Source organism: Bos javanicus, chromosome 22 (assembly GCF_032452875.1).
Source record: "Bos javanicus breed banteng chromosome 22, ARS-OSU_banteng_1.0, whole genome shotgun sequence".
Classification (NCBI taxonomy): domain Eukaryota; kingdom Metazoa; phylum Chordata; class Mammalia; order Artiodactyla; family Bovidae; genus Bos; species Bos javanicus.
The window spans coordinates 4,058,938-4,086,779 of record NC_083889.1 but is presented as its reverse complement, the minus strand read 5'-3'; the positions used below and the strand labels follow the sequence as shown (position 1 = coordinate 4,086,779).

Below are 27,842 nucleotides of genomic sequence, written 5' to 3'. Positions count from 1 at the left end.
AACTACAATGAGATATCACATTATGCCTGTCAGAGCGGCTATTGTCAAAAACATCACAGATAATAAGACTGCTGGAGAGGGTGTGGAGAAAAGGAAGCCCCAGTACACTGCTGGCAGGGATGTAAATCGGTGTAGCCACCAGGAAAAACAGTGTGGATGCTCCTCAGAAAACTAAAAGGAGAACTACCAAGTACCCTGCAATCCCACTCAGGGGTATGTATCAGAAGAAAACAAAAACAGTAATTTGAAAGGATACATATACCCCAATGTTTATAACAGCATTATTTGCAATAGACAATATATGGAAGCAACTAAGTATCCATCAACAGAAGAATGGATAAAGAAGATGTGACGTATATACAGTGGAATATTGCTCAGTCATTAAAAAGAATGAAATTTTGCCTTTTTTTTTTACAACAAGGATGGACCTGGAGGACATTAGGCTTAGTAAGTAAACACAGAAAAAGACAAATATTCTTTTTTGGGATAAGGGATAAGACAGGGGCAAAGGGCTAAGAGGGATGAAACACTATGTATAAAATAATAAGCTAGAAGCATATACTGTACACCATAGGGAATATAGCCGATATTTTATAATAACTTTAAACTTGGTATAATATATAAAAGTGCAGAATCATTTCATTGTATGCTTGAAGCTAATAATAAATTCACTTCAATTCAGTTCAGTTGCTCAGTTGTGTCCAACTCTTTGTGACCCCATGAGCCACAGCACGCCAAGCCTCCCTGTCCATCACCAACTCCTGGAGTTTACCCAAACCCATGTCCATTGAATCGGTGATGCCATCCAACCATCCCATCTTCTGCCATCCCCTTCTCGTTCTGCCTTCAATCTTTCCTAGCATCAGGGTCTTTTCAAATGAGTCAGTTCTTAGCATCAGGTGGCCAAAGTACTGGAGTTTCAGCTTCACCATCAGTCCTTCCAATGAACACTCAGGATTGATCTCCTTTAGGAATGATTGGTTGGATCCCCTTGCAGTCCAAGCTCTACACAGTCAGTAAAAACAAGACCGGGAGCTGACTGTGGCTCAGATCATGAACTCCTTATTGCCAAATTCAAACTTAAATTGAAGAAAGTAGGGAAAACCACTAGACCATTCAGGTATGACCTAAATCAAATTCCTTACGATTATACAGTGGGAGTGAGAATTAGATTTAAGGGACTAGATCTGATAGACAAGAGTGCCTGAAGAACTATGGATGGAGGTTCATAACATTGTACAGGAGACAGGGATCAAGACCATCCCCAAGAAAAAGAAATGCAAAAACGCGAAATGGCTGTCTGAGGAGGCCTTACAAATAGCTGTGAAAAGAAGAGAAGTGAAAAGCAAGGGAGAAAAGGAAAGATATACCCATTTGAATGCAGAGTTTCAAAGGAGAGATAAGAAAACCTTCCTAGTGATGAATATAAAGAAATAGAGGAAAACAGTAGAATGGGAAAGACTAGAGATCTCTTCAAGAAAATTAGAGATACCAAGGGAACATTTCATGTAAAGATGGGCTCAATAAAGCACAGAAACTGTATGGACTGAACAGAAGCAAAAGATATTAAGAAGAAGTGGGAAGAATACACAGAGGGACTATACAAAAAAAGATCTTCATGACCCAGATAATCACGATGGTGTGATCACTCACCTAGAGCCAGACATCCTGGAAGGCAAAATCAAATGAGCCTTAGGAAGCATCACTACGAACAGAGCTAGTGGAGGTGATGGAATTCCAGTATGCCAGCAAATTTGGAAAACTCAGCTGTGGTCACAGGACTGGAAAAGGTCAGTTTTCATTCCAATGCCAAAGAAAGGCAATGCCAAAGAATGCTCAAACTACCGCACAATTGCACTCATCTCACACGCTGGTAAAGTAATGCTCAAAATTCCCCAAGCCAGACTTCAATATATAATAAATGAACTATAATAAAAAAAGAATGAATTGTCATTATAACTTATTTGTAATCATATGATTAAATAATGTACATCAATCACTCTCCCGCCAATTTTCAGATTAAAAGCTGTCTTTAATATGACAAATACACAGATATGCTTTATGCTTTTTTTTTTCATTAATAGTCTGTAATATTGTGGCCTCAGAAGTCACTAGTTGTAAAGATCAATCTGTGGGAAAATTCCAGAGCCAAAAATTATCAGCAAACACCATTCTCTGAGCCTAAATTACCCTGCATTTACTATGGAATTATCAGTCAGTTGGCATGCTGTGATCTATCTGACAGGAGAGATCTGATAGCTCAGGCCAGAGTAAATAGTTATTTCCTGTCTCAATAGCAATACTGAGTGAATAATCAAAATATTGATCCTTAATTGGTTCTTTAAATACATGTGTCTCAGGTTATCCTAAGGCTGCCTTCCAGAAACCTCCTTGGAATCTACAGGGAGAAGAAAAAAACCTTCATATCCAGTTTTATTCATTCCAGTATTACAACTTTAAATGCAGTTTTTAAGATAAAACAGTGCTCCAGTATCTCCTACTGCAAGCACAAAGTCCACCCTGAAACAAGTTTTATGATTAAATCCAATAAAATCATTTTTACATTACTGATGAATTCAGGCTTTATTCGATCAATAAATATTGATCAGTTATGACTTAAATACTGGGAACTCTTGCTATGCACCAGGAGTACAAAAGTGAACAAGATTAATATACTGTCTTCCAAAGCTCACAGTTAGAGAAAGTGGGAGAGGAAATTGAGAAAGAGACAAAAGTAGCAACAAAGACAGAGTTAAAAGAGAGAGAGAAAGGGGGACGGCCGAGGGTGGGAGTGCGAGAGACAGAGAAAGAGAATAACCAGGAGATCGGTGGGGAAAATGACAGGTTCTAGTGTGGGCACAAAGGAAAGATGGGCATTTCCACCTGAAAGGATTATCAAGTGATGACCCTGAAGAAAGGCCCACCAAATGGCTTTTAGCTTTTACTCCCTATAAACACTGTCCTGGCCAATCTTGCAAATGACCTTGGCAATGCCAAGGTCAAACATAACTCCTTTACTTATACATTCCTTAACGTTTCAATGGTATTCCGTGGGTCTGATCATTCTGCCTGCTGGAGATGCAGTCTCCTCTCAGCTCCTGTCTCATCACTCGCTCCTGGGTTTCCGGCTTCCTCTATCTCACTGCTTCCTTTATGGACTCCTTTCTTGGCTGCTCCTCCTCTCACAATGTTGAGTTTAGGACCACTTTTCTTTCCATGCTATGTACACACCCTATAATATGAATCAGAGTTAAGAAAGGAGATTCAAACCAGAGTCTTCATTTTTTTCCCCTTTTTATTTATTTATTTTTTTTTTGGCAGACCATGTGGCAGACATGTGGGATCTTAGTTTCCTGACTAGGGACAGAACCCACACCCCCTGCATTAGAAGCGTGGAATTCTAACCATTGGACCTCCACAAAGTCCCCAGACTCCTTATTTTAAACCCTGGACTTAAAATAAACAAATAAATAAACAAACCTTGGACTTGCAAGTTATTACCTGGGTAAACTCAGGAAAGTCACTTAAATTTTCTGTGTCATATTGTTCTTTACGTATAAAGTGGGGTTTATCACAAAGTACAAGTGAATTAACACTGGTGATATGAAGCACTCACATGTAAAATACTTAGAGTGATTCCATCTAACATATTTAGGCATTATGTTGTTTTCAGTATAATGGTTTAAATGCTACTTAAAATGCTTATTACTTATAGTCTCTATCTTTTACTCCAACCTCTGCTTTGACATGTAGTCATACACTAAGCTATGAACTTGAACTTCTTATCTCATTTTAGTTTCTTCTTTTTGGGCCAGGGTGGGGGTGGGGGGCCCACGCCACAAGGCACCTGGGCTCTTAGTTCCTCGACCTGAGGGAACTGAGAAGAACCTGTGCTCCTTGCATTGGAAGCATGGAGTCTTAACCACTGCACCATTAGGGCAGTCCCTGGATCTCATTTTAGATGTCTCGTAACATCTCAAAAATAAAAAAACACTAAGAATCAAAAAAAACTAAGAAGAACACTTGATTTCTCTGCACTCAAAACCATAACTTCCACAATCTTCCCCATTTTATTAAGTGACTCTTTATCTGGATGCTAAAGTCAAAACCTAAGAATGATTCCTAATTTCTCTTTCCCTGAACTCTCCTGCCATGTACTGTTTATCTGTAACTTCTATCAAAACTCTCTCCAAAATATACTGTGAATCCATCCCACCTAACCTCCTCCACCATTAGGATCCTAATCCAAGCAATCGCCATCTCCTTAATGGAACCCCACGGTAGATCCTTGCTCACTGAATGCTTCTTCTCTCATACTCCCTATGAACTACAAACTGGCGCTTGCCATCTAACTCTCCGAGGATTAAATCATGTGTTGCTGCAGCTGCTGGCTTTCAATACCCTCCTGAAAGGAGTTCAGAGTAGAGAGCAGAAATGAGGCACTGTGTACTCAGGGAAAATTTGCCAAGACAGATCTTCAGCTATTTAGATATCTTTCAGGAGAAGATTTTATGAGCCCTATTTTTGCATCTTCTTGTATCTAGTAAAACACTAAAATCCTTCATGCTGATGACTAACTCCTCATGACTGGCAATACCCTTCTGAAAAAAAAAAATATATATATATATATATATACACACATACACACATACATGTGTGTGCCTGACTGCATGCACTCTTCCTTCACCAAAATCACATCTCTACTGCGGGAACTTCTAACCTTCTGCAGCAGTCTCTCAGAGGTATCTGAAATGCTGTCTCTCAGGCTATAGTTCTCATTTTGCTCCAAATAAATCTTAACTCACAACTCCCATGTTATGCATTTTTTTAAGTTGAAATGCCTAAAATTCACTCTTTACAGAGTTGTCAAAATATATTTCCTAAGAATAATAAATACATGTGGGTAAAACCCAGCCCCTGTATTCTGACTTATAAAACTCTCTTGATTTGGCCCTTGGATACTTTTTTTTTTAACTTCATCTTTTACCATCCCCATCTCCTCCATTCACTATTCTTCTGAAATCCCAACGTTCTTTATGTTACTCAAAAACACAGAGCTCATCTCCACCTTTGGGGTTTTGTACCAGGTCTCATATTTATCTGTTGTGCTCTTTTCCTGAATCTCATATGCCTGGTTCCTTCTTCAAACTGACATCTCAAAGAGATTCCTCAGTTCATAGTAACCTCCTTGTCATTACTTGTGACCTCCTTTTCATGGTATTTCAACCTCATCTTCATGCCATATTCTGATGATTCCTCCTTTATTCATTCATTCATGTATGAGCTCTCACCTTTAGAATGCAAGTTCTGTGTAGAGACTGGTCAGTTCTCTGGGTATCTGCAGTGCTTGGCATATAGATATGTACTGTGCTCAGTAGCTCAGTCATGTCTGACTCTTTGCAACCCCATGGACTATAGCCCACCAGGCTCCTCTGTCCATGGCATTCTCCAGGCAAGAATAATGGAGTCGTTTGCCATTTCTTACTCCTGGGGATCTTCCCGACCTAAGGCTCGAACCTGTGTCATTTGCATCTCCTGTACTGGCAAGCAGATCCTTTACCACTAAGCCACATGGGAAGCCCTGGCATATGGATAACACTCCATGAATATTTTGGAATTAATGAGCAAATAAAGTATGGTGGTAGTGATGCTTCAGTGGCTCAGTTGCATCCCAGTCTTACAACCTCATGGACTGTACGCACCAGGATCCTCTGTCCATGGGATTCCTTGGGCAAGAATATAGGAGTAGGTGGCCACTTTCCTTCTCCATGGCATCTTCCCAACTCAGGGATTGAAATTGCCTCTTTGTGTCTCCTGCATTGTGGGTGGATTCGTTACCATTTCAGCCACCAGGGAAGCCCCAAAATAAACCATGGCAATAATGAAACAAAAGAGACCAGCAGTTGAAACCTATTTATCTTGGAAACAATTTCTAGGTTGGAAAAAGGACTGATCCCAAGATTATTTATTTGCATAACCAGATGGATGATGGTGTCATTCACAGAGAAAGAGAACATTGAAGGAAAAAGTTTAGAAATAACTCTTTTTGGACAATGACTTTGATATCTCTAGGGATACGAAATTGGAATTATACAAAGAATAATGAGAAGCATATTTTTATAGGCTGGAGATATAAACGTAACAATCATTAGTCAGTTCAGTCACTCAGTTGTGTCTGACTCTTCGTGACCCCATGGACTGCAGCAAGCCAGGCCTCCCTGTCCACCACCAACTTCCGGAGTTTACCCAAACTTATGTCCATTGAATCGGTGATGCCATCCAACCATTTTATCCTCTGTCATCCCCTTCTTCTCCTACCTTCAATCTTTCCCAGCCTCAGGGTCTTTTCCAATGAGTCAGCTCTTTGCATCAGGTGGCCAAAGTATTGGAGTTTCAGCTTCAACATCAGTCCTTCCAATGAACATTCAGGACTGATCTCTTTAGGATGGACTGTTTGGATCTCCCTGCAGTCCAAGAACTCTCAAGAGTCTTCTCCAACACCACAGTTCAAACGCATCAATTCTTTGGTGATCAGCTTTCTTTATAGTTCAACTCTCACATCCATACATGACTACTGAAAAAACCATAGGTTTGACTAGACGGACCTTTGTTGGCAAAGTAATGTCTCTGCTTTTTAATATGCTGTCTAGGTTGGTCATAACTTTCTTTCCAAGGAGTAGGCATCTTTTAACTTCACGGCTGCAATCACCATGTGAAGTGATTTTGGAGCCCCACAAAATAAAGTCTGTCACTGTTTCCATTTTTTCCCATCTATTTGCCATGAAGTGATGGGACCAGATGCCATGATCTTAGTTTTCTGAATGTTGAGTTTTAAGCCAACTTTTTCACTCTTCTCTTTCACTTTCATCTAGAGGCTCCTTTAGATTTTCTTCATTTTCTGCCCTAAGGGTGGTGTTGTCTGCATATCTGAGGTTACTGATATTTCTCCCGGCAATCTTGATTTCACCTTGTGCTTCATCCAGCCCAGCGTTTCTCATGATGTACTCTGCATATAAGTTAAATAAGCAGGGTGACAATATACAACCTTGACGTACTCCTTTTCCTATTTGGAACCAGTCTGTTGTTCCATGTCCAGTTCTAACTGTTGGTTCCTGGCCTGCATACAGATTTCTCAAGAGGCAGGTCAGGTGGTCTGGTATTCCCATCTCTTTCAGAATATCAGAATAGCTAAAATTATTTAAGTAGAGGAGACCAGAAAGTTTACTGAGTGAGAAGAGAGGGGGTCTAAATTCTTAAAACACCAAAAATATTCAAGAGGCAGATAGTGAAGCCAGAAGACAAAATCCCAGGAGGAGACCCAGGAATTAGGATATGCCAGCCAAGGAGAAAATAAGTTTCTAGAAGAAAGGCAAAGTCAACAGGATCAAGTAACAGAGAGATTGAATAAAGTAAGTTCTAAAAAGAGCCAGCTGCATTTAGTAATTAGGAGATCATTGGGCAAATTGAAAACCAAGATGCCATCTGAACCTGCCAGAGTCCTGCCCTTGAATTCCAAGTCATCAAACTTTCAAGCACTTAGCAAAATATCTGCCTGGAATTCCACTTCTCCCAGATCTCTAAAACTTGACTTGGCACATCCAGCTTTTTTGTGCCACAACCAACACAGTAACCTGTTACCTAGTGCTCTCAGTGGTTTCATTTTTTCCTCTATCTGTAGATAAATGAGATAAAAAGTATCATTAGCTATCTGCAATTTAAACATAAGTAAATCATGGAAATCTTGAGTCAGTGGAAGAATAATTTCCAGGATATCCCCAAAATGTTAGAAGATGCTAGCATTATTTTTGGGTCAGCAAGGAAAAAGTGCACATGTAGAGAAGTTTAATAAGAGGAGTCAAAATATGAAGGACTGCTTGCTTAATCATCAATTAAATGAAAAGGTTAAAAACTGAAATATTGAAGAAATGCTTGACTTACGAAAGTTATTATTCTTTAACGAACTTTGAGGTACCACTTTAAAACCTTAATTTTTCATGGGCCTAATTTAAAAATCCCATTTTGTGATCAGAAAATCCAATTTATCCCCCATAACTATCTTAATCGAATTTAAGTCTCTTGAATCATTGAAAGCAAACTGGTAAATCTTATGAAAATTCTAGAGTCTCTGAAAGAGTTAAAGCAGATGATTAACTTGTGCTTTCTGGTTGGTGTGGCATTATTTACTTCAGAGATACTCAAAGTTTTTTTGTTTTGCTTTGTTTTTTTCTCTAACAGTATTTTTCTTTTTACTGGGGGATAATTGTTTTACATTGTGTATTAGTTCCTGCTGTACTACAAAGTGAATCAGCCATAGGTATATATACACTTCCTCTTGAACCTCTCTCCCACCACCGCCCCCTTCCCACTCCTCTAAGGTCACCATAGAGCACCGAGCTGAGCTCCCTGTGCTCTGCAGCAGCTCCCCACTAGCTGTCTGGTTTACACACGGGAGTGTGTATATCCTGTGCTCTGCAGCAGCTCCCCACTAGCTGTCTGGTTTACACATGGGAGTGTGTATATGTCAGTGCTACGCTCTTAGGTCATTCTACCGTCTCCTTCCCCCACTGTGTCCACAAGGAGATTCTCAAACTTTGCTACATACAAAATTTCCTAAAAGGCTTTTGGCTTCCCAGGTGGCTCAGTGGGTAAAGAATTCACCTGCCAATGCAGGAAACATGGGTCCGATCCAATCCCTGGGTCGGGAAGATCCCCTGGAGAAGGAAATGGCAACCCACTCCAGTATTCTTGCCAGGACATTCCATGGACAGAGGAGCCTGGTAGGGCATAGTCCATGGGGTTGCAAAGAGTCGCACACATCTTGGTGAGTAAACAGCAACATCGAGGCAGCCTTTTAAGAAATGTCAGTGTGTAAGCTGACCCCAAACTAGCTAACGGGGTGGTGAAGATCCAGACATCTGTATTTTTTAAAGCTCTTCAAGGATTCCCCTGGGCAGCCATGGATTTGAGAGCTCAGGATTTAGGCTACCTTTCTCTTCATTGTGTGTGTGCTCCGTCGCTCCAGTCATGTCCAGCTCTTCGCAACGCCATGGACTGTCGCCTGCCAGGATCCTTCGTCCATGGTATTTTCCTGGCAAGAATACTGGAGTGGGTTGCCATTTCATTCCTGAGGGATCTCCTTGACCCAGGGATCAAACTTGTGTGTCCTGCACCTCCTACATTGCAGGTAGACTCTTTACTGCTGAGGCACCAGGGAAGCCCATCTTCTCTTCATTAAATGAATGTTTTATTGCTTATGAGCAAGGGCTTTGAAGTCAGAGCTGGAATCCTGGTGGCTGTATAGACTTGGACAAGCCTCTTAATATGTCAGAGCCTCAGTATATCCAACTATGATTCAGTAACTATCATTCCCAGTCTATACAGGGTTGTTCTGAGCATTAAATAAGATAATAAAAAACTTTTATTTTTTTATTACATGGTATGTAATACACAATAAATGTTAATAATCCCTGTAAATATAACACTGTAATATTAATGATAATTATTTATTCATCACAAACCAAATACTAATTTGTAGTTTCTAATACATACTTGGCAGCTATAACTCTGCCTAAAGCTGAGGTATCAAATCTATGCTGACTCAGGGAATGCAGGCACTCAGTTTTTGCTTTAGAAGCATTCTCTCATTTAAATTACACAAAGGCAGGGGTCAAAGAGCCTCAAACCCACCTCCTCCTCACACCTGCCACCGCAAAGATACATTACACCGCGAAAGCAGCTGTGTCACTGGAGTCTGACTTTCAGGAGAAAACTACTCATAAATTTCCTTAAGTTTTATTAGAAGGAATTTTTAAATCTTCATTGACATGGGAAGAAAGAACTAAAAAAAAAAAAAAAGTTCCAGTCACCTTTTTTCTTATTTATTCAGCTTCTTTGGAGTGTATGGTGACTTGTTTTCCTTTAGTTGTATCTGAAGAGTTTGACATATTCCTGTGACAAGGTTACTTTTAAATTAATAAAAGGTTTGATTGTGTCAGCGCATTTGTCAAAACTGCCTGACACCACACATCATGGACCCTGCACTCAGAGCCCCGGTGGCACCTGAGTTTCCTCTTACTATTCCGTGTTCACAACTTAACCAGACATCCAACAGGGTTGGGTCAATATCAGGGAGATGAGCTTGGGCTCACATACTCCTCCCTCGTCCCCCTGGCTTTCCACTGCGGGAGTTTCTCCTCTCTTGTTAAATGTTAAAGTGACGTTTACAGCTTCCTTCTCAAGGGCGCAATGCTAGGATGTCAGAGCTTGAACAAGGGAAGCATTTACCCAGGAGAATGAAGGGTGGGGCAGCTGGCTTCCCGGTCCTCGGAGGTGACTGGGAGTGCATGTGCACCTGCCCCCGAGTTCCGCTGCATTCCCTTCCCTTCCCTCTGCTTCACGTGAGAGCAGTCCACTGTCCTGCCTGATGCCGGCCTTAATTCCAGATTAAACACTTGCAAGTGAGGGCAATCTGGCTGGGGCTTTCTGAAAGCATTGTGTTAATTAAAATGTATAAGGGATGAGAATGGTTAGATAAAAGGTAGATGCAGAAAACATAAACACATTAATGATTTTACTTTTCATTTAAAATTCTGTCCATTATGTTAAATATGTGGCTTTATTTCTCAAGAGTGATTTTTTTTGGGCTGCACTGGGTCTTCGATACAAGGTGCAGGCTCCAGAGTACATAGGCTCAGTACTTGCAGCACGGGCTCAGTTGCCCCTGGTATGTGGGATCTTAGTTCCTGGACTGGGGATCGAATCCCCCATCCCTCACATTGGAAGGTGTATGCGCAAATCACTGGACTACCAGGGAAGTCCCAAGAGTAATTTCAGTGTGTTTCAAGGGGATGTTAAGAATCATGTTGTAGAAGTGACCAGTTTCTTTGAGGTAGGAAATAGAGTTTAATACGTGAAAAATCATCACACCACCATTTTACTTGGTTAAAAAAAAAGCTGTAATGCTCTCTTTTTATCAAGCCAAATTTATTTTCCTTCATTTCCATATCCCCCCTTTGATCTATGCATAAATGGTGCATAACCCAAGTATTCCACCTAGAGTATCCAACTGATAACCCATCCCATGAATATAATTGCAGAATCAATTGGATTTTCAGTTTTCACTATATTTGCTTTAAGTCCTTTAAATACTGCAGCCACTAAATATTTAACGGTATACTGATAACCCATTCCTGATAAGGTAAGAACAAGAAATTAGCTGAACATCAGCCAGCCTGGGTCCTCTCTGTGCTACTCTGCTGTTTCTTTTGGAGTTCACTTGATTAATTGTCTCTCAAGTCCTCATTTTTTAATGGAACAATAAATGCATGTAAAAAAGACATCTTTCACTACATACAATTGTTTTCCCACCACAAATATTTATCCTTACACCCTCTTCTCTGACTGTAATTCCAGCTGACTGTATTCCAGCTCACTCTTGAACTATCCTGTTCTGTTCCTTGACCTCAGAGGGCCCTTTCTATTCTGCAGTCAGAATCATCTTTTTGAATAAAAAATCTGACTCTATCACCTTCCTGTTTGTGACAATTCAATGATTTCCTTAATTGAAACAAAGCTCCTAACATGACATAGAAAGGGATCACCTTAGCCCTCCATTCTTCCAGGTCATGTTGTCCCAGTTTCCACCCCCTCTCTCTGCTAAAACCACCATGTTTTCTCTAGCCATTGGTTCTGCACAGAGTTGCTTTTGCCTAGAATGTTCTTTCCTGCCTTCCTCATTTACTTATAGCTATTCCTACTCCTTCTGATCTTAGCTCAAAGGATCCTTTGCCCATTGCCCTAACAATGCCTCATCCCATGTTACAAATCCTCTTATTTCCACATTCCTTTCTCTTTTTTTGCACTTATAGTTGCAATTTTATATCAAATCATACAATCATTTCATTGGTTTCCATTTTCCGCATTAAAATATAATCTCTGCTAAAGCAACACCTTTGTCTGAATGATGTACTCACCACTGAGCCTTCACTGCAACATAGGTCCTCTGTGAATATTTCATGATTGAAAAGACAAAGTTCCTTGAGTTTTCTCAAGATAAAGACATTACAAGGTCTTTAATTCTAGTATTTCCTACAAGGCACACAGCCATGCATTCATCCAAAATACCAGAACCTATTATACAGAGTGAAGTAAGTCAGAAAGAGAAAGATAAATGTTATATTCTAACGCATATATACGGAATCCAGATATAACTAAAGAGATTTTCCATACAGTAAAGCCATTCTTCATGTCTATGCTTTCTTTCCTTTGACTTTACTTGTGATCCAACCATAGCAGCTTTGAAGATAAATGCGAATGGAATCCCTTAATAAGAATTTGCTTTCAGATTATACATTGAGAAATAATGCAATTTCTTTCCTGTAATATCATTTTCTTGCTGTTCATTAGCATTCATATGGATATTATATTCTAATGCCAGATAATTTGATATATTTATGCCTTTTTAATATATCTCTGTTTTCTATTATTTTATTGCTCTGGATATTAGCAAATATTGCATTTCCTCTAATATAAAGAAACAGTAACTCTGCAAGTTCTGGTAATTTCATAGGAATAACCATGAAAAACTGATCCTGATGACAAGCTCATGGAAACCTACCAATATTATCTATTTTGTAGGTGAAATTATCTTAAAGTGTTGGATGAGTATTACGAATGCAAAATATGCAAAATAATTTTTTTTAGAAGAATGCTAATTTAAAATAGTGATGCGCATTGTTAGAAATCGCCACTGCGGGAGAGGAAACCAGTCTCTCGAGGGTCTCTATCAAATGCCCTGAGGGTGTCTAGCAAAGGCATCTCCAGCCCTCAGGTCCTACTCAGGCAGATGAACCAGTTCAGGCGGGGGCTCTGCCAACACTGCAAAAGGGGACTGGTGAAAGGTGGCCAGGGTGGGTTTTACTGCTAACTAATGAGAGCCTCAATGAACTATCAGACTTTTAAACTAAAAAATAAATAAATAAAAGATTATCATGTATACCATTAAAAAGAATGAAATAATGCCATTTGCAGCAATACTGATGGGCGTAGAGATTGTCATGTCAAGTAAGTCAGGCAGAGAAAGAGAAATATCGTATGACATCCCTTATATGTGGAATCTAAAAAGAAATGATACAAACGAACATACTTACGAAACAGAAACACACTAGCAGACTTAGAGAAGGAACTTACGGTTGCCAGGGGGAAGGATGAGGGAAAGGGATAGTTAGGGAGCTGGGGATGGACATGTACACGTTGCTGTATTCTAAACGGATAACCAACAATAGCAGAGGGAACTCTGCTCAGTGTTATGTGGCAGCCTGGGGGGGGACGGGAGTTTAGGAGAGAATGGATGCATGTGTATCTATGGCTGATCCCTTGCTCTACACCTGAAACTATCACAGCATTGTTAACTGGCTCTACTCCAATAGAAAATAAAAAGTTAAAAAATAAGTTTAAAAAGCTTAGTACAAACTCATTATTTTATATATGTGCTGTGCTATGTTGTTCAGTGGTGTCTGACTCTTTGCCACCCCACAGACTGCAGCTCTCCATGCTCCTCTGTCCATGGGCTTGTCCAGGCAAGAATACTGGAGTGGGTTGCCATGCCCTCCTCCAGGAGATCTTCCCAACCCAGGAATTAAACCCACATTTACCATCTGAGCCTCTAGGGATGGGGATTCTGCCTGGCCAAATTCTTAAAATCATCAGGACAGGGAACTCCTTTCTATATCTGTTCCATTTTCTTCCTTTTGGAATAGGAATGTCTGTAACTATTATCATATGCCTGTCCCACCCCTGCATTTTGGAAGCAGGAGCCCTGCTGATGTCTTGTTCCACTGATTCATAGATGCAAAGGAATTTTGCCCCAGGGTTTTCGCCTGTTGCTGATTTAGATGATCTAGATGAGATTTGGGACCTTTGAACTGATGACGTTTGGATGGGTTTGAGACTTTGGGAAATGTTAGGGTAGGATGAATATATTTTGCACACAGGACAGACATAAAGTTGGGCATCCAGAAGGCAGACTGTACTGGGCTAAAGTTCACCTCCAAAAAGGTATGCTGCTGCTGCTAAGTCACTTCAGTCATGTCCGACTCTGTGTGACCCCATAGACATCAGCCCACCAGGCTCCCCCGTCCCTGGGATTCTCCAGGCAAGAACACTGGAGTGGGTTGCCATTTCCTTCTCCAATGCATGAAAGTGAAAAGTGAAAGTGAAGTCGCTCAGTCGTGTCCGACTCCTAGCGACCCCATGGACTGCAGCCTACCAGGCTCCTCCGTCCATGGGATTTTCCAGGCAAGAGTACTGGAGTGGGGTGCCATTGCCCAAAAAGGTATGTCCATATCTTAATCATCAGAACTTTTGAATAGTACCTTATTTGGAAAAAGGGTCTTACAGACGTAAGTAGGCTCATCACATGAAATTATCCTGGATTATTTCAGTGTGCTTGAAATTACAACAAAAGTGTCCTTATATGAGAGAAGCATAGGGAGATTAAGTACACAGAGCTGAAGGTAACATGAAGACAGATCAGACAGAGAGGTATGTGGCCGGAACCCAAAGAATGCCAGTGGCCACCCAAAACTGGAAAAGGCGAGGGAAGATTTTCTTCTAGAGCCTCTGGAGGGAGCATGGCCCTTGATTTTGGAAATCTGGCCACAACAACCATGAGAGAATAAATTTCTGATACGTTAGGTCACCTAGTTTGTGGTAATTTATTACAGCAGCCAAAGGATACAAATACAATTAAAAAATATTTTAAAGGGTTTCACACTTTTAAAACATTCTGAAGAAAATCTGCATAAATTTTGTGTGTATGTGCTTAGTCGCTCAGTAGTGTCTGATTCTTTGCGACCCTATGACTACAGCCCCCATTTTATATATGAAGAAAGTCAAAAGTAAGGGGGAATGAGTCACTTGCCTAGGGCCACGTACCAGCTGATGGCACAGCCAGAAGTGAAATGCCAAACTCTCAGCACATGTCTAATTCCTCCACATTACCCTACCTGGTCACATTAGTTCTCTAAGATTCTCCAGGAAAGCACATCTCAGCAATAAACCCCAGGTCCAGACCACTTTAGTAAACCAAAGAACCCACAAACATTTTCACAATAACAGTAGTATAGGCCAGATCTTATTAGCCAGCAAAAAATCATTACGAACAAGCAACCAGTACCCTTGGTGCCCTTAGTATTCTTTATGTTTCTCAAATGCACAGAAGAAACATGAAAAAAATCTTTTTTTCCCTCAAACATAATGTTCTTGTGCCACTGCATCTCTTCCTGAGTTAATCATGCCAATGCAGACTTTTAGGCAACACTTCCCATTTATACATTTCTGGCAATGTTCTTTGCAGAAATGGACACTGATACAGAAATCCATAGTAGAATGCTACATCATTATATGGTGTATGTTCATAAACCAGCTCTCTAAAAACGATATATCAGGAATTTTAGAAGTCCTCATTTATAGGCCTTGATGATTCCTGTGATATGAATACTCCCATCACGGCTGATTTCAAGATACTGAGACTGTAACAAATCATGTACAGAATCTGTGAATATTTAACCACTGGCTCAGGTGCGCTACTCAGAGGCAGCTGCAGCACACCCCTGGTATGACAGGGAACCTAGAAATAATCATATTCAATGCACTCTTTTATAAGAAGAGGCAGAGGCTCAAAGACAGTAAGCCATTTGCCACAAGATCACAAAGTGGCCAAGCAGATTTTAATACGCAGGGTTCCACCTGAAATGCCTTCAAGTATTAAGCAAGACTTCTTGCTTTAGGAATAGTCAGTGGTCTTTATATTATTGTACAGAGACGTGGATGAAAAATGTTGTCTGCCATATCAGTAAATGTTTGGACGCCAAGCCATCAGCTGCTGTAGCCGCCCTGATTGTTCACACTGAAGGGATTCAGGATGGAGAAGAGCAGAATACTGACCCTGAGTTAAGAAGCCTATCCAAGGGGTGATTTCCATGAGCCCAGATTCTTGCATTTTTCCTGTACACAGAAAAACACTAAATTCGTTACCTTGAGATGTCTAGTTTTCTTTAATTAACAGTTATCTTTTGATGTTCTGACTACTGGGGTTTTGCTGCAAAAGCTCTGTGGGTATAACTGGCTTCTCTCTTGTCTCTTTGGAGCAGTCTGTCAGAGCTACCTGAGAGGCTGTCACTCACCCAGCCTTGAGTCCTCAGCAAGTTCACCAAACGAAACACAATTTTCAACTTTCAGGTTGTGCTTCCCCCCTCCCCCCAAGAAGCGATTCTCAGAAAACCAGCAGCCTCATGATAACAGGAGGGAAACTGCTGAAATTCACATTCTCAGGCCCCACCCCAGAACTAGTGAATTGCAACCTCAGGGGCCCAGACATCTGTGCTTCCACAAGCTCTGTGAGTGGTAGAGAGCAGTAGGAAAGAATCTTTCCTTAATACCTACCACTGTTTTTATGAATGAGATTCACACACAAATATAATAGCCAGTCTACTTCTTCACATCAGTATCCATTCCAGGAGATTCTTCATCTGAAGCTTCTAATGTAAAGTGTATCATTTTTCATATCTTCAATGACCTTACTTTTCAAAATAGTTTAGTTTTTTCTAACAGTAGCAAGAAGTAAAAAAAACTGTTGAGTGATTTACCAACCAATTCCCAACTTGAACATTTTATTGACCAAAACCTAACATATTTTTATGTCTTAGCCCTGGCATCTTTCTTTTTTAAAAAACTGCTTTCAAATAAGTATTTATTTTCCAATGTTCTGTTTTCCCTCTTTCACAAATCAAGACAGTTGATAGTAGCAGGGGCAGAGTCGGGGGGTGGGGCGCTTCCCTAATCTACAAACTGCCCTGTCAACTGATTATGTATGATTATGTTATGCATTTGTGTTTTGTCTAATCTGCCATTTCCTGTTGTTTTGTATTTGTTCCCAATCTTCAAAACCAGGACAAAGGCAAATAAATACTATCTGCCTTGTTTTCCTCTTCCAATATTTTAGAGGTTGGAAAATTTACAAAATAAATATCCACTCGACCTTCTTATAAAAGCATTGCAAAAGAGCAAAAGAAAAACTGAGTAATAGTTTCCCTAATTTAAAAATACCCAGCTGAGGCACAATCAAATAACAAATAGCTGCACTGATACTACTTTGACAATAATCAGCAATCTGAAATTAAGGACTATGATTCTTAATTCATTATCCATTATTCATATTATTTGGAGGATAAACTTAAATATGTTTAATTGGTTTGCACAGAAATAAGAGAGTTAATAACATAAGTGTTGGTAGGTAGTAGATGAATGAAAACATTTTGGAAGGGCATTTAATCGCTACCATATTTCTTGGGAAATAGAAACCTACTTGGTGACTGCGGTTCTTGGCCTTGGTGAGAAATATATTTAGTGGGCTCGGAAATAGATGTTTTCAAGGATACGAAAGGATTAGCCTTCTAATCTTCCAATTACCTGGTCCCAGCTGAACTTATATTTACCAAACAAGAACTGGCCAGAAAAGCTTTGCAACTAGCAAGTGACCATCCTGAAATCTACAACTTCTGAGTTTTTGTGATTTCCATCACTAATACCTCTCTTAAAAAAAAAGCAAAAAAAAAAAAGCAGTTTCTTTCATGAGATTCATCAATGGTTCCTCTAGCCACAAGGTGTGAGATCCCACCAACCACAACGTGTGAAGTCCCACCAGCCACAGGTGTGAGATCCCACTAACCACACGGTGTGAGAACTCATCAGCCACAGGTGTGAGAACCCAACTCCACGGTTGCTCCTCCTCTTTCCGGTCAATTTGTGCACATCAGCCAGCACCCCTATTTCCCTCTGCTCGAAACCCTTCTCTTTCAAAGCAAAAGGCAAACAAATTCCATTCCCCCAAATAAGCTAGACTCAGACCTCAAATATAAGTCCCATTTGTGCAGCAGAGTCTTTCTCACAGGGTGCATTGGGTACAAAAGCCAGCCCCATATGGGTGAGCCCCGAGGGGCAGGTACGGATGCAGGTGGAAATGGCGCAGAGAACGGGGGCACTTACGGTTGGCACAGCTTGATTAGGTCCTGGTCAGTGGTGCCTGGTGGGAGGCCTCGAATGTACAGGTTGGTTTTACTCAACTGTTCCCCGCTGCTGTTGCTGCTGCTGTGGTTGCTGCTGCTGTTTGTGCTGGGGCTGGGAGGAGCCATGGGGTGGGGAGCTGGTGCATAGGACTGCTGGAAACAGAAAAGGCTGTTACTGGAAAAACAGAGCCAGCAACCTATTCCCAGGCCAGCAGAGCAACTCGAAAGCAATGCAAGCTTCTCGGCCTCTCCTATCCACACATGCACACTCTGCTCCAGGGCACTTCTGAGAACATCCTTTGCTCCTTCCCGCCCTCTGGCTCTGCCTCTGGATCAGCCCAGCACGGTTCCCTCCTGGTGCACCAGGGCTCTGCCCCTAGCTCACCTTTGACAGCGAAACATCTCTGCTTTTGCCTCTACTCTGCGTTCCCTCCTTTTCTCCAAAGAAACTTTCTCATATTGTTTTCCTCACCATTACTCTCCATTGTGATCACTCCACAGAGATGCTATGAAGGAAACAATGAATGAATGCCTCTATCTGGTCTTGTTCTCGCATATCTGCTCCTTCATGGTGAACGCTCTGTTTGCAGACTGAGCCACTGTTTTCTTCTCTTGGAGTCACTCTGATCCAAAGTCTAAGCCTGGGCACTACTGACAGGATAATTCTCTCTTGTGGGGGGTGTTCTGTTCACTGCAGGCAGGTGGCGGCATCCTTGGCCTATACCCACCAGATTTTAGTAGCATCCATTTCCCAGCCGTGGGTCAAAAATGTGTCCACACACTGCCAAATATCCTCCAGGGTGGAGAAATCTTTCTCAGGAAAGAACCATTGGTCTAACTTGTCACACTACTATGACAAAATGGAAATGATAAGATGACCCTCAATGACTTGGGAAAATACAATGTGAGGCTCTTTATACCTATTTATGCCTGAATTAGCAGACATTATTATTCTTTATTTCCTTTTCAAACAGACATATCTACAAAAGTTCTGAAAATATATTGACCGACTGGGTTTGAGTCCCTAATATGTCCATTATTGGCTGTGTGACCTTTGGATGGTACCTGAACCTCTCTGAGATGCAACAGTCTCCTGAAAATGAGGAGGAAAAAATTATCCACCTCCTACGTCATAGGGTCTTTACAAAAACTCAGTGAGCTAATAATGCAAATAGACTGGTTCCTGGGCATCGTTAATTGCACAATAAGTGTTAGCAATATAAAAAACTGAATAATAATAATCACAACCATGATATTCGTGAGTCATATCTGTCTTTTATGTGTGGACTCAGTCATGTCCAACTCTTTGCAGCCCCATAGACTGTGACCTGCATTCCTCTGTCCATGGAGTTTTCCAGGCAAGAATACTAGAATGGGTTGTCATTTCCTCCTCCAGGGGATCTTCCCAAGCCACGGATCAAACCCGTGTTTCTGCATCGGCAGGAGGGTTCTTTACCACTAGCACCACTTGGGAAGTCTCAGTGATCTTAACCTTTAAATCTACCCTAGGTTCTCTCAGCCATCATCAAGAGTCCTATACACAGAGAATGCATCCGTCATGATTCCAGCGGGGACAGGCTGGAGACTTCTAACCTGATTGTTCATCAGCTATTCTATCAGGGGTGAGAAGTGAGTACTTGTCCAACAGCCAGTGGGGGTTTCTTAAACTCTCAAGCTACACCCCGCACAATACAAATTGAGTGATCACAGCACTTGGCCCATAAAGACAGGAGGCATTGTCCGGTCTTGTTTCTTGCTATAATAATCCATTTTACACCCTCCAAGATTTCAGATGTGGCTTTGTCTCTATTCCCAACTGGCTCTAAGACAAGGCCTCTTGGATATGGGAAGTAAGGCCATATTATAGCTGACTCCCTTGGGTCTTTGCTCTCCGTTCCCTGCACAGCAACCCATTGCAAAGACGCATTGCTTTCTGCCTCGATGTCATTCTTGCAGTCTCCACGCTGGAAGCCTTGGTGTTAGCTGCATTCAACCACTTCTTCAGTATGACTTAATCTAAGAGCGACATACTTAACATAGAATTTGAAAGTGAATGACAGGGGGGAAGGCTTTCTGTTCTCAATATTTGAATGAAATAACAACTATTCATTGTCTTTTGGAATGTCATATCTGCATAAAGCTGAATAAAGTTTCCTGGCTGACATTAAAAAAAATTCCTTCTTGACCTATGAAATCTACTTCCTGCCACGAACACCGGGGAACACGTAAGCTCTCCCCGTTTACAAGCCCTGCACTTGATAGGTGTTTAACACGGCCTTGTTGAAGCTGCGTTCTGGTCAGTGTATCTCACAACCAGATGGGATTTATTTTTTATTTCCCTCCTGTGCACTAGTCTTTTAAATTTCCCAGCTTTTTTCAGGCTGTTTCTTACCACTTTCACCTCCCCTCTCTCCAAATTCTTTGAATTCCATTCTGTACTCAGGCTTCCTTTAAAATGAGGCTTTGTTTAAAGCACTTTTCCCATTGCAGAACCTTTAAAACCACCAGGGAGCCAGAAAAATGTCTCCAGCTTTATGTATCACAGATTAGATGGACCGGTTCAGACCAAGTGAGTCCCTGACTGATCAAATAAGAAAGCACCAACTACAGAGTGATCAATCTGTGTTGACGTAATTCTTTTTTTGCCCCAGGGGTCTTTGCGAGCATTTCCATAACTAGACACCATTTAGTAGATTGCATGGGGCTTAAAACCATAAATGTGCCCTCCAAAGGGCACACCGTATTTACTGGGAAAAATTAAAACAAAATGGTCAAAAATAAATCAAAGTGGGAATAAGGAGAGAGAACTTGTATGCATGGAAATGAGATATATATAATTTAAAAATAGAAGTAGAAGCACCAGATTCTTGTAGAGAGAGATGTATTTCCAAAACCCTTTGAAAAATACTTACAATGAAGAGTGGTTTTCTATGTCCTATTTTTGTTTGTAAGTTCTAGAAATTCTACTGAAAGGTGTAGGCTTTCTCCATCTTATTGAATCAATAAATGCACAGTTTTTTAAGACCCAGTGCCAACACTCTTGCTAATCCTTGATATTTTCATTTATCCGTCGATACACTGAACGATTCAGGTAGCAGCCTACATTATAAATCACTTTTGTTTAAAGAATTATAAATTCCTTCCTCTGTACTCATTTTCAAAATACATACCCTTTAATCAACAAAATGTTGGCAGAAGTTTCCCAGAATGTCTGACAAATGCACAGGCTTAAATGAATTAATTTGTGAAAAGCAAAAGCGATTTTGCACACTCTGGCTACCAAGGACAAATAACTGAACTATAGCATCTTAAAAAAAGGGGGGGGGAAAGGAGCGTCAATAACCTTTAGGGGTCAATGGGTCAGAGCAGCCACTTTGTTGATTAAAAGTGGTTCTGATTCCATTCCCAATTCTTTGTTTTTAGATGGATTTGCAATTTTATCATTGATTAACATTTAAATCATTTTGAGGCACTAAGAAAGACACTTTAAAATGTTAGAAAAAAAATTATTTCCTTCAGATAAAATTGGCTTTGCTACCTCAAAGTCACACTTTATAAATCCTCTTTACGAAGGGTGAGGACATACAGTCTGGAGATACAGAACATTGTCACGCTGAGCTGTACCAGGGCGAGGCACTGCTGTGACTCTGCAGAGTCAGCTTGTTAGAAGTGAGCAACAGCAGGCTTTCAAAAGAAGGGCTTCAGATGGGGCTCCACTGAGGAGGGGATAGAGAGCTTGTCATGAAGCTGCATATGCTTGGGAAGTAAGCAGATTTTTCTTAGATGTTTTTTTATTCATGGTGGCATTGCTGGGAGGGTCTGTTAGGGATTCTGACATGAGGGCAAAAGCCCCCTTAACCACGTGTCAGCATTGCTAAAATCAGCTGATCAGCACCAGTGTCCTCTTTAGGAAGTTAAAAAAAAGATGACTTAGCATCCATTTTGGAAGATGCTATTCTTAATGATTCTAATAATTATAGGTAACATTTGCCATCTGCTTGCAGAGCATGTTATATGTTATCTTCAGAACAATCCACGGAGGCAAATTATTTGCTCCACGGTTTACAAATGAGAAAACTGAGGCACAGAAAGGGCCAATGACCTTCTCAAGGTCGCACAGCTGGAACCCCAGTTTCATCCTGGGGAGCCTGACTGCAAAAGCCACACAGCTCCCCAGGATGCTCGTACAGAACCTTGCCTCTTCATGGTAGGGGCACCAAGAAACACAAAATCCCTCCTTGCAGAGAATTCTGCAGGATGGTGTCCTGCCGGGAGCTCTGGCCTGTCCAGGGACAAAGGGAGATGGAAAGACCAATGCTGAAAACAGTGAACAATCAGAGCAAGGTCCACAAGCTCCCCCACATCAGAATTGAAATGAAGTTCACCTTAAATTTAATTTCAAAGGGGAAGTGACCATCAGAAGCAAGTGTGTTCTGTTTTTCAAATAATGTCAAACGAGAGGGTTCATTTGTCAAGATTCATGCTTTGTTATTTAATAACAGGAAAATGAACTGGCTTGTAGATCATCCCAAGCAGCTGATTCATTTAGTGTGCTTTGTTAATATGCCTCATTTTTCACGTTTGAAAAGTGGATCAACCAGGTCCTCCTACACTCTTGGAGAATGTGTGGCTTGGAGGGCGGCCCGTCTGTGCCTTCAACCCCTAGCTAGATACTTTGGAGATAAATTGGAGAGGGATGTGAGTTGTGTTTTTGTTTGTTTGTTTGCTTATTTTCCTGTTTGCTTGGACAGAAAGCACTTGGTACATCAAAAAAACATTCACACACCAATAGAGTAAAGCAAATTGTTAAAAAAACCATCCTTTACACGAAGTCAAGCGATATTGGATGGATGCCTGTCTGAAGGTGGCACTGAAATGCACAGACCTTACCCAGGTCATTTTTAACCAGGGTCCCCACCTTGACCCTCCTGACATTTTGGACAGGATAGTTCTCTGTTGTGAGGGGTTGTCCTGTGCATTGAAGGATATTTAACAGTATCCCCATCTTCTAGCTCTAGAGGCCAGCTATGCTATCCTCCCCCCAAGTTGTGGCAACCAAAAATGTCCCCAGATATCGTCGAAGGTGCCCTGGAGCTATGACATCACCCCTGGTTGAGAACCACTGCTTCCTACAGATCCATCCCCTCTCCTAGCAAGGCCAGTAAAGTCCCCATTGTGGAATAATGACAATACCTCAATGGCCTTAAACTACTCATTGAACACCCTCTCATCTCACCAAAGTTCAGCTTCTTACCCTGAAGTGCATACACTGTTCACCTCCCCATGCCTCCACCCTTTGTTACTAACACTGCCACATTTACATTTCAGCAGACTTGGTCTGAAACGCAAACCTTCTTCCTTTGATTGAAAACATAACTCTTTTACAAAGAGAATTTTAAATATTTTCTGCATGCAATTCCCCTTGGCTGGGAATCATGGGGTCTCGGTGCCAAACTTCAGTCAATGCTCTTTGCAGCGTCTGGCTGCTGGCAGGATCCTGACGCAGTTGGTCTGGTGGTTTGGGGTAGCCTTGGACTCCATCAGGCAGCAGTGTGCTCTGCGGATGGTCTCCCCAATTTGTTTTCATTCATCTCCAGTGCAAGAGAATTTGTACTCTTTTATCCACTCAAGGGTAAAGCCCTGGATAAAGTCTCCTGTGGGACTGACATGCCAACTCTTTTACTCTCCAAAAATGAATACAGACCACATTCCTGTCTTGAATCATACATTATTTAGCCTGCACGTACGCATGCAATCCATCGCGCAGTGGCTGCCGCTGCTGAGGCAGGCTGTTGGAGTCCTCCCCCAGGCAGGGTAATTTCCATGTAACCTCATTTCTGCAGACCTGTCCTCTGGTATCAACACTCCATGAGACAGTGGACGTGACGGGAATCATGGCAAGTGCTACAGTGCCTATGAGAGCCTCAAATGAGGGTGAAGAAGAATATTGTCCATGCAAGCGATAAGAAACACAGCTAAATTAATATCTAAGGCAAGCTATGCGACTGTGGCCAGAGTTTCATGAACCACCTATAGGATGGCTTTGTAATTTTCTGTGAGGCAATTGTCCCTCCATTCTAAAGACTACGACTGTAGAAAACAATCATTTCAATTATGCCTTTTATAATAGAGTTTGGAGAAAACCTGTCTCTCTTCTCTTTTCCCAACCAGAGCTCAGCTATGGAAATGAGCACTAAAGGATCAAAGTCCCCGCAAAAGGCATTCATTTGTACATTCTGTCTACTGGCCTAAGTAATGGCTGCTATCAGCAACAGTAACAGACTGCTTAAGAGCTCTAAACTGGCCGCTTAGAATCCACACCACCACTAACTAGGCACTTAAGCCCCTGGTCACGAGTAAAACACAGATTATGTTCATATTACTGCATAGGACAGTTGTGAGGCTTTGAAGCCCTAATATATATAAATTATATATAAAACATTTAGTCCAGTGCCTGGCACAGATTTAATACTAAATAATTTTTTTTGTTCTTATCATTTGCCTTATCATCATGGGGCAGATCCTTAAAATGAACAGGGATCTCTCAGTCCCAGTTGGAGTTGCTGCTTAGTCACTAAGATGCATCTGACTCTTTCGCAACCCTAAGGACAGTAGCATGCCAGCCTCATTTGTCCATGGGATTTCCCAGGCAAGAGTACTGGAATGGGTTGCCATTTCCTTCTCCAGGGGATCTTCCTGACCTAGAGATCAAACCCAAGTTTCCTGCATTGGCAGTGACTTCTTTATCACTAAGCTACCAGGGAAGCCCCCAAGTTGGAGTAACTAACCTTTAAGGGGGAGCTCAAGAGTTAATCTATTTTTAAGCATGGTGGTCGCTATTAATGAGATGAAACTATGTCTTTAGAACTAGGGTTTGCCACTTTTTATCAAGAAACAAACAGCATTAAGCAGATGGAATAATCACTGTGGATAGAACAGATGATTAATTTCAAGGTATTTGCTAATCACCACTGGCTACCCACTCCTGTATTCTTGCCTGGAGAATTCCAAAGACAGAGGAGCCTGGCAGGCTACAGTCCATAGGGTTGCAAAGAGTCAGACATGACTGAGCAACTAACACTTCCATTTTTCACCGAGGTTTGATTACAATTCTGTTAGGTTGAGATTCACCTTTGCTCTAAATATTAGTAATATGTGAACACTCCCACAGATTGCATCATAGAAGACTGCTCTGTGCTATTTATAAATAGACAATCTGAAGTCATTGAAATCCATTCAGAGGATTCAATATTAAATGACATTTTAAAATTCATGGTACTTGGAAACACAAGTAAAGTAGTAATTGTTCATTTCAAGCAGCTATAAACCAGTTTCATTAATAAATTTACAAACTAGAGATGAGTAACTATTATGAACAATGGAACAGCCATTTATAGATTGCTCAATTCTCCAAATGCCAATGACATCTGGTCTCTGCCCCAACCCCTCCTTTAATGTGGCCAACTCTTGATCTTTTCAAGGAAAAAGAAACACAATTACGACACACTTCAAGTCTCCAATTTGAAAATAATCCAGACATCTCATGATTTCAATGATAATGGTTAGTTCCTCCTGCAAAAGTTGAGCCATGATTGGTGTGTGAGATTACAATGTCTTCCACATTTGTCAGTAATTATTAGAATTCCCCAGAAATGCTGAGAGTGACTAATCCCTGTATGGTACCTCTATACTCTCTGGGGGAATACTTCAGAGATAAACTCAAACCTCTGCTTTCATGATGGGCTAGAATCACTGGGAAAAGAGTGAAAATATAAAACACGTCCCTATCAGCTGCTGATGGAGACTTCTGGGAGTACCAATGGCCAGTTCCTCAATTCAGAATGCAATCAGAGACAAAGAAGAGGGGAGGGACTTGCTCTTGTGCCTTATATGTTTACTTAAATTTTTAGTTTTTCCTCGATAATCTCTAATTTTGACTTTTTTCTTCATTTTTATATTCTATGTCTCACAACTTAATATACCCTGTTTCCCTAAAATCACAATTGGCAATATTGCCAAGAATTGATTTTCTAGCATTCTCAGGCATGCTGTTCTAAATAAAATAGAGACCAACAGACATAGCTTGAACACCTGCCATAAAATATGCTGACCTGGTTCTTTACTGCAACTTAATCAACACGTTCAAAGTTTTCCATCATGAAAACAAAATAAGCCATTTTTCCATGAAATGACTAACTTCCATATTAACCAATCACATTACTGATCAGGTGACTGGCAGCTAATCAGTAATAACAAGAAAGCATTTTGTTTCAAATGGTGTCTAATACAAATCTGAAAATCTCTTTTCAGATCTGTGTTGCCAATCACAGAAGGCCAATCAGAACATCAAATGGCATAAGGCTTTTCTGACACATCAAAATGGTTTTGTCCAATTAAATCGGGCTTTAGTTTTTCTGAATGTAGATCTGTGATGAATTGAGAGCAATGTAATAATCACCAAATATCTTGTAAGTCCTATCTCCTTTCCTTGTCCAAGCTCCCATCCCTCCTCCATAAAGTCCCTGCAGCCCACTCCTGGCTCTGTTTCCTTCTATTTCCTACTTTCAGGGACCAGTCATGTTATGCCATAGTCACACGTGTATCTCTGCCTTATTTTGTCTTCTTCCCTTTACCTGGAATAACTGGGCTGCATTCCCATATCTTATTCTAGGGTGGCTCTAAAATGTATCTTACAAACACCTTTAGGACACTTTAATTATTATTTTTTTTTTAATTAGGGACACTTTTGAGAACAAAAGAATGAGATCTTAGAATTAAGCTAGGACACAGTGTATCAACTGAAACCATCCAAAGCAAATTGTAATATACAGTCATCCTATAATTACCTTCTCTATATCTCACATATTCCTCCAGTAAAACCTAAAATTCCATCCCGTGTCATGGAATTTTTTTTTGCTTATTGCTTTAGACCTATTTAATTTCTTTCTCTTTTTCTTTTTCTACATTCTTAAAATCTACAAAAGGTCATAAAATAAGAAACGAGGATAACAAAGGCTAATGTTCATTGACTGTGTATTATATGCCAGGCACAGCTCAAAGAGCTTTATATTCAGTGTTTTATTGAACCACGTAAGAACTTTTAGAGGGGCTTCCCCAGAGGCTTAGTGGTAAATGAATCTACCTTTCAATGCAGGAGGTGTAGGAGACATTGGGTAGAACCCTGGCCCGGAAAATCCTCTAGAGGAGGAAGTGGCAACCCATTCCAATATTCTTGCCTGGAGAATACCACGGACAGAGGAGCCTGGGAGTTACACTCCATGGAGTCACAAAAGAATTGGACATGACTGAGCGACTGAGCATACAAGCACACAGATGTCTTAGAGGTAGATCCCATTACTATGCTCATATTGGAGCTGGGAATACTGAGGCTTGGGAGGTTACAGGGCTTTCCAAGGCTGTGCAGTTACTCTGCAGCAGGTCCAGGACCTGAAGTTGGGCAGTGTTCATCCAGCTCATTCCAGGTTTAACTCTAGATACGTGTCATCTAAGAAGCAGCCACTAGTCACATGTAGCTATTTAAATGGAAAGATAATTCAAATAAAATGAAAGAAAAACTTCAGTTCCTCCATCATACTACCCACATATCCAATGGTCAGAACCACTGGTACTAAGTGTTATGTCAGAAAGGCAGGCACGGAACATCACTGTCAGGGCAGGAAGTTCCACTGCACATGGCTGGTGGAGATTATCCTTGAAATTCCAAGGCTCTGCCTCCCACAACGCTCTGCGCAAAATAAAGGTCACAGATTCTATGTT

General features: G+C 41.0%; 1 protein-coding gene across 8 annotated transcripts in view; it reads right to left on the bottom strand.

Annotated features, from left to right (window-relative positions):
* Positions 1-27,842, bottom strand: part of RBMS3 (RNA binding motif single stranded interacting protein 3) — an 809,718-nt gene that overhangs the window by 622,737 nt on the left and 159,139 nt on the right. For 5 of the 8 annotated variants that reach the window (XM_061395721.1, XM_061395717.1, XM_061395720.1 and 2 more), the window contains exon 2: positions 18,046-18,218. In XM_061395721.1, the coding sequence (XP_061251705.1) occupies positions 18,046-18,218 (173 nt within the window). The remainder of the gene's footprint in view (positions 1-18,045; positions 18,219-27,842) is intronic. The other 3 variants (XM_061395722.1, XM_061395718.1, XM_061395716.1) reach the window with 1 other exon arrangement.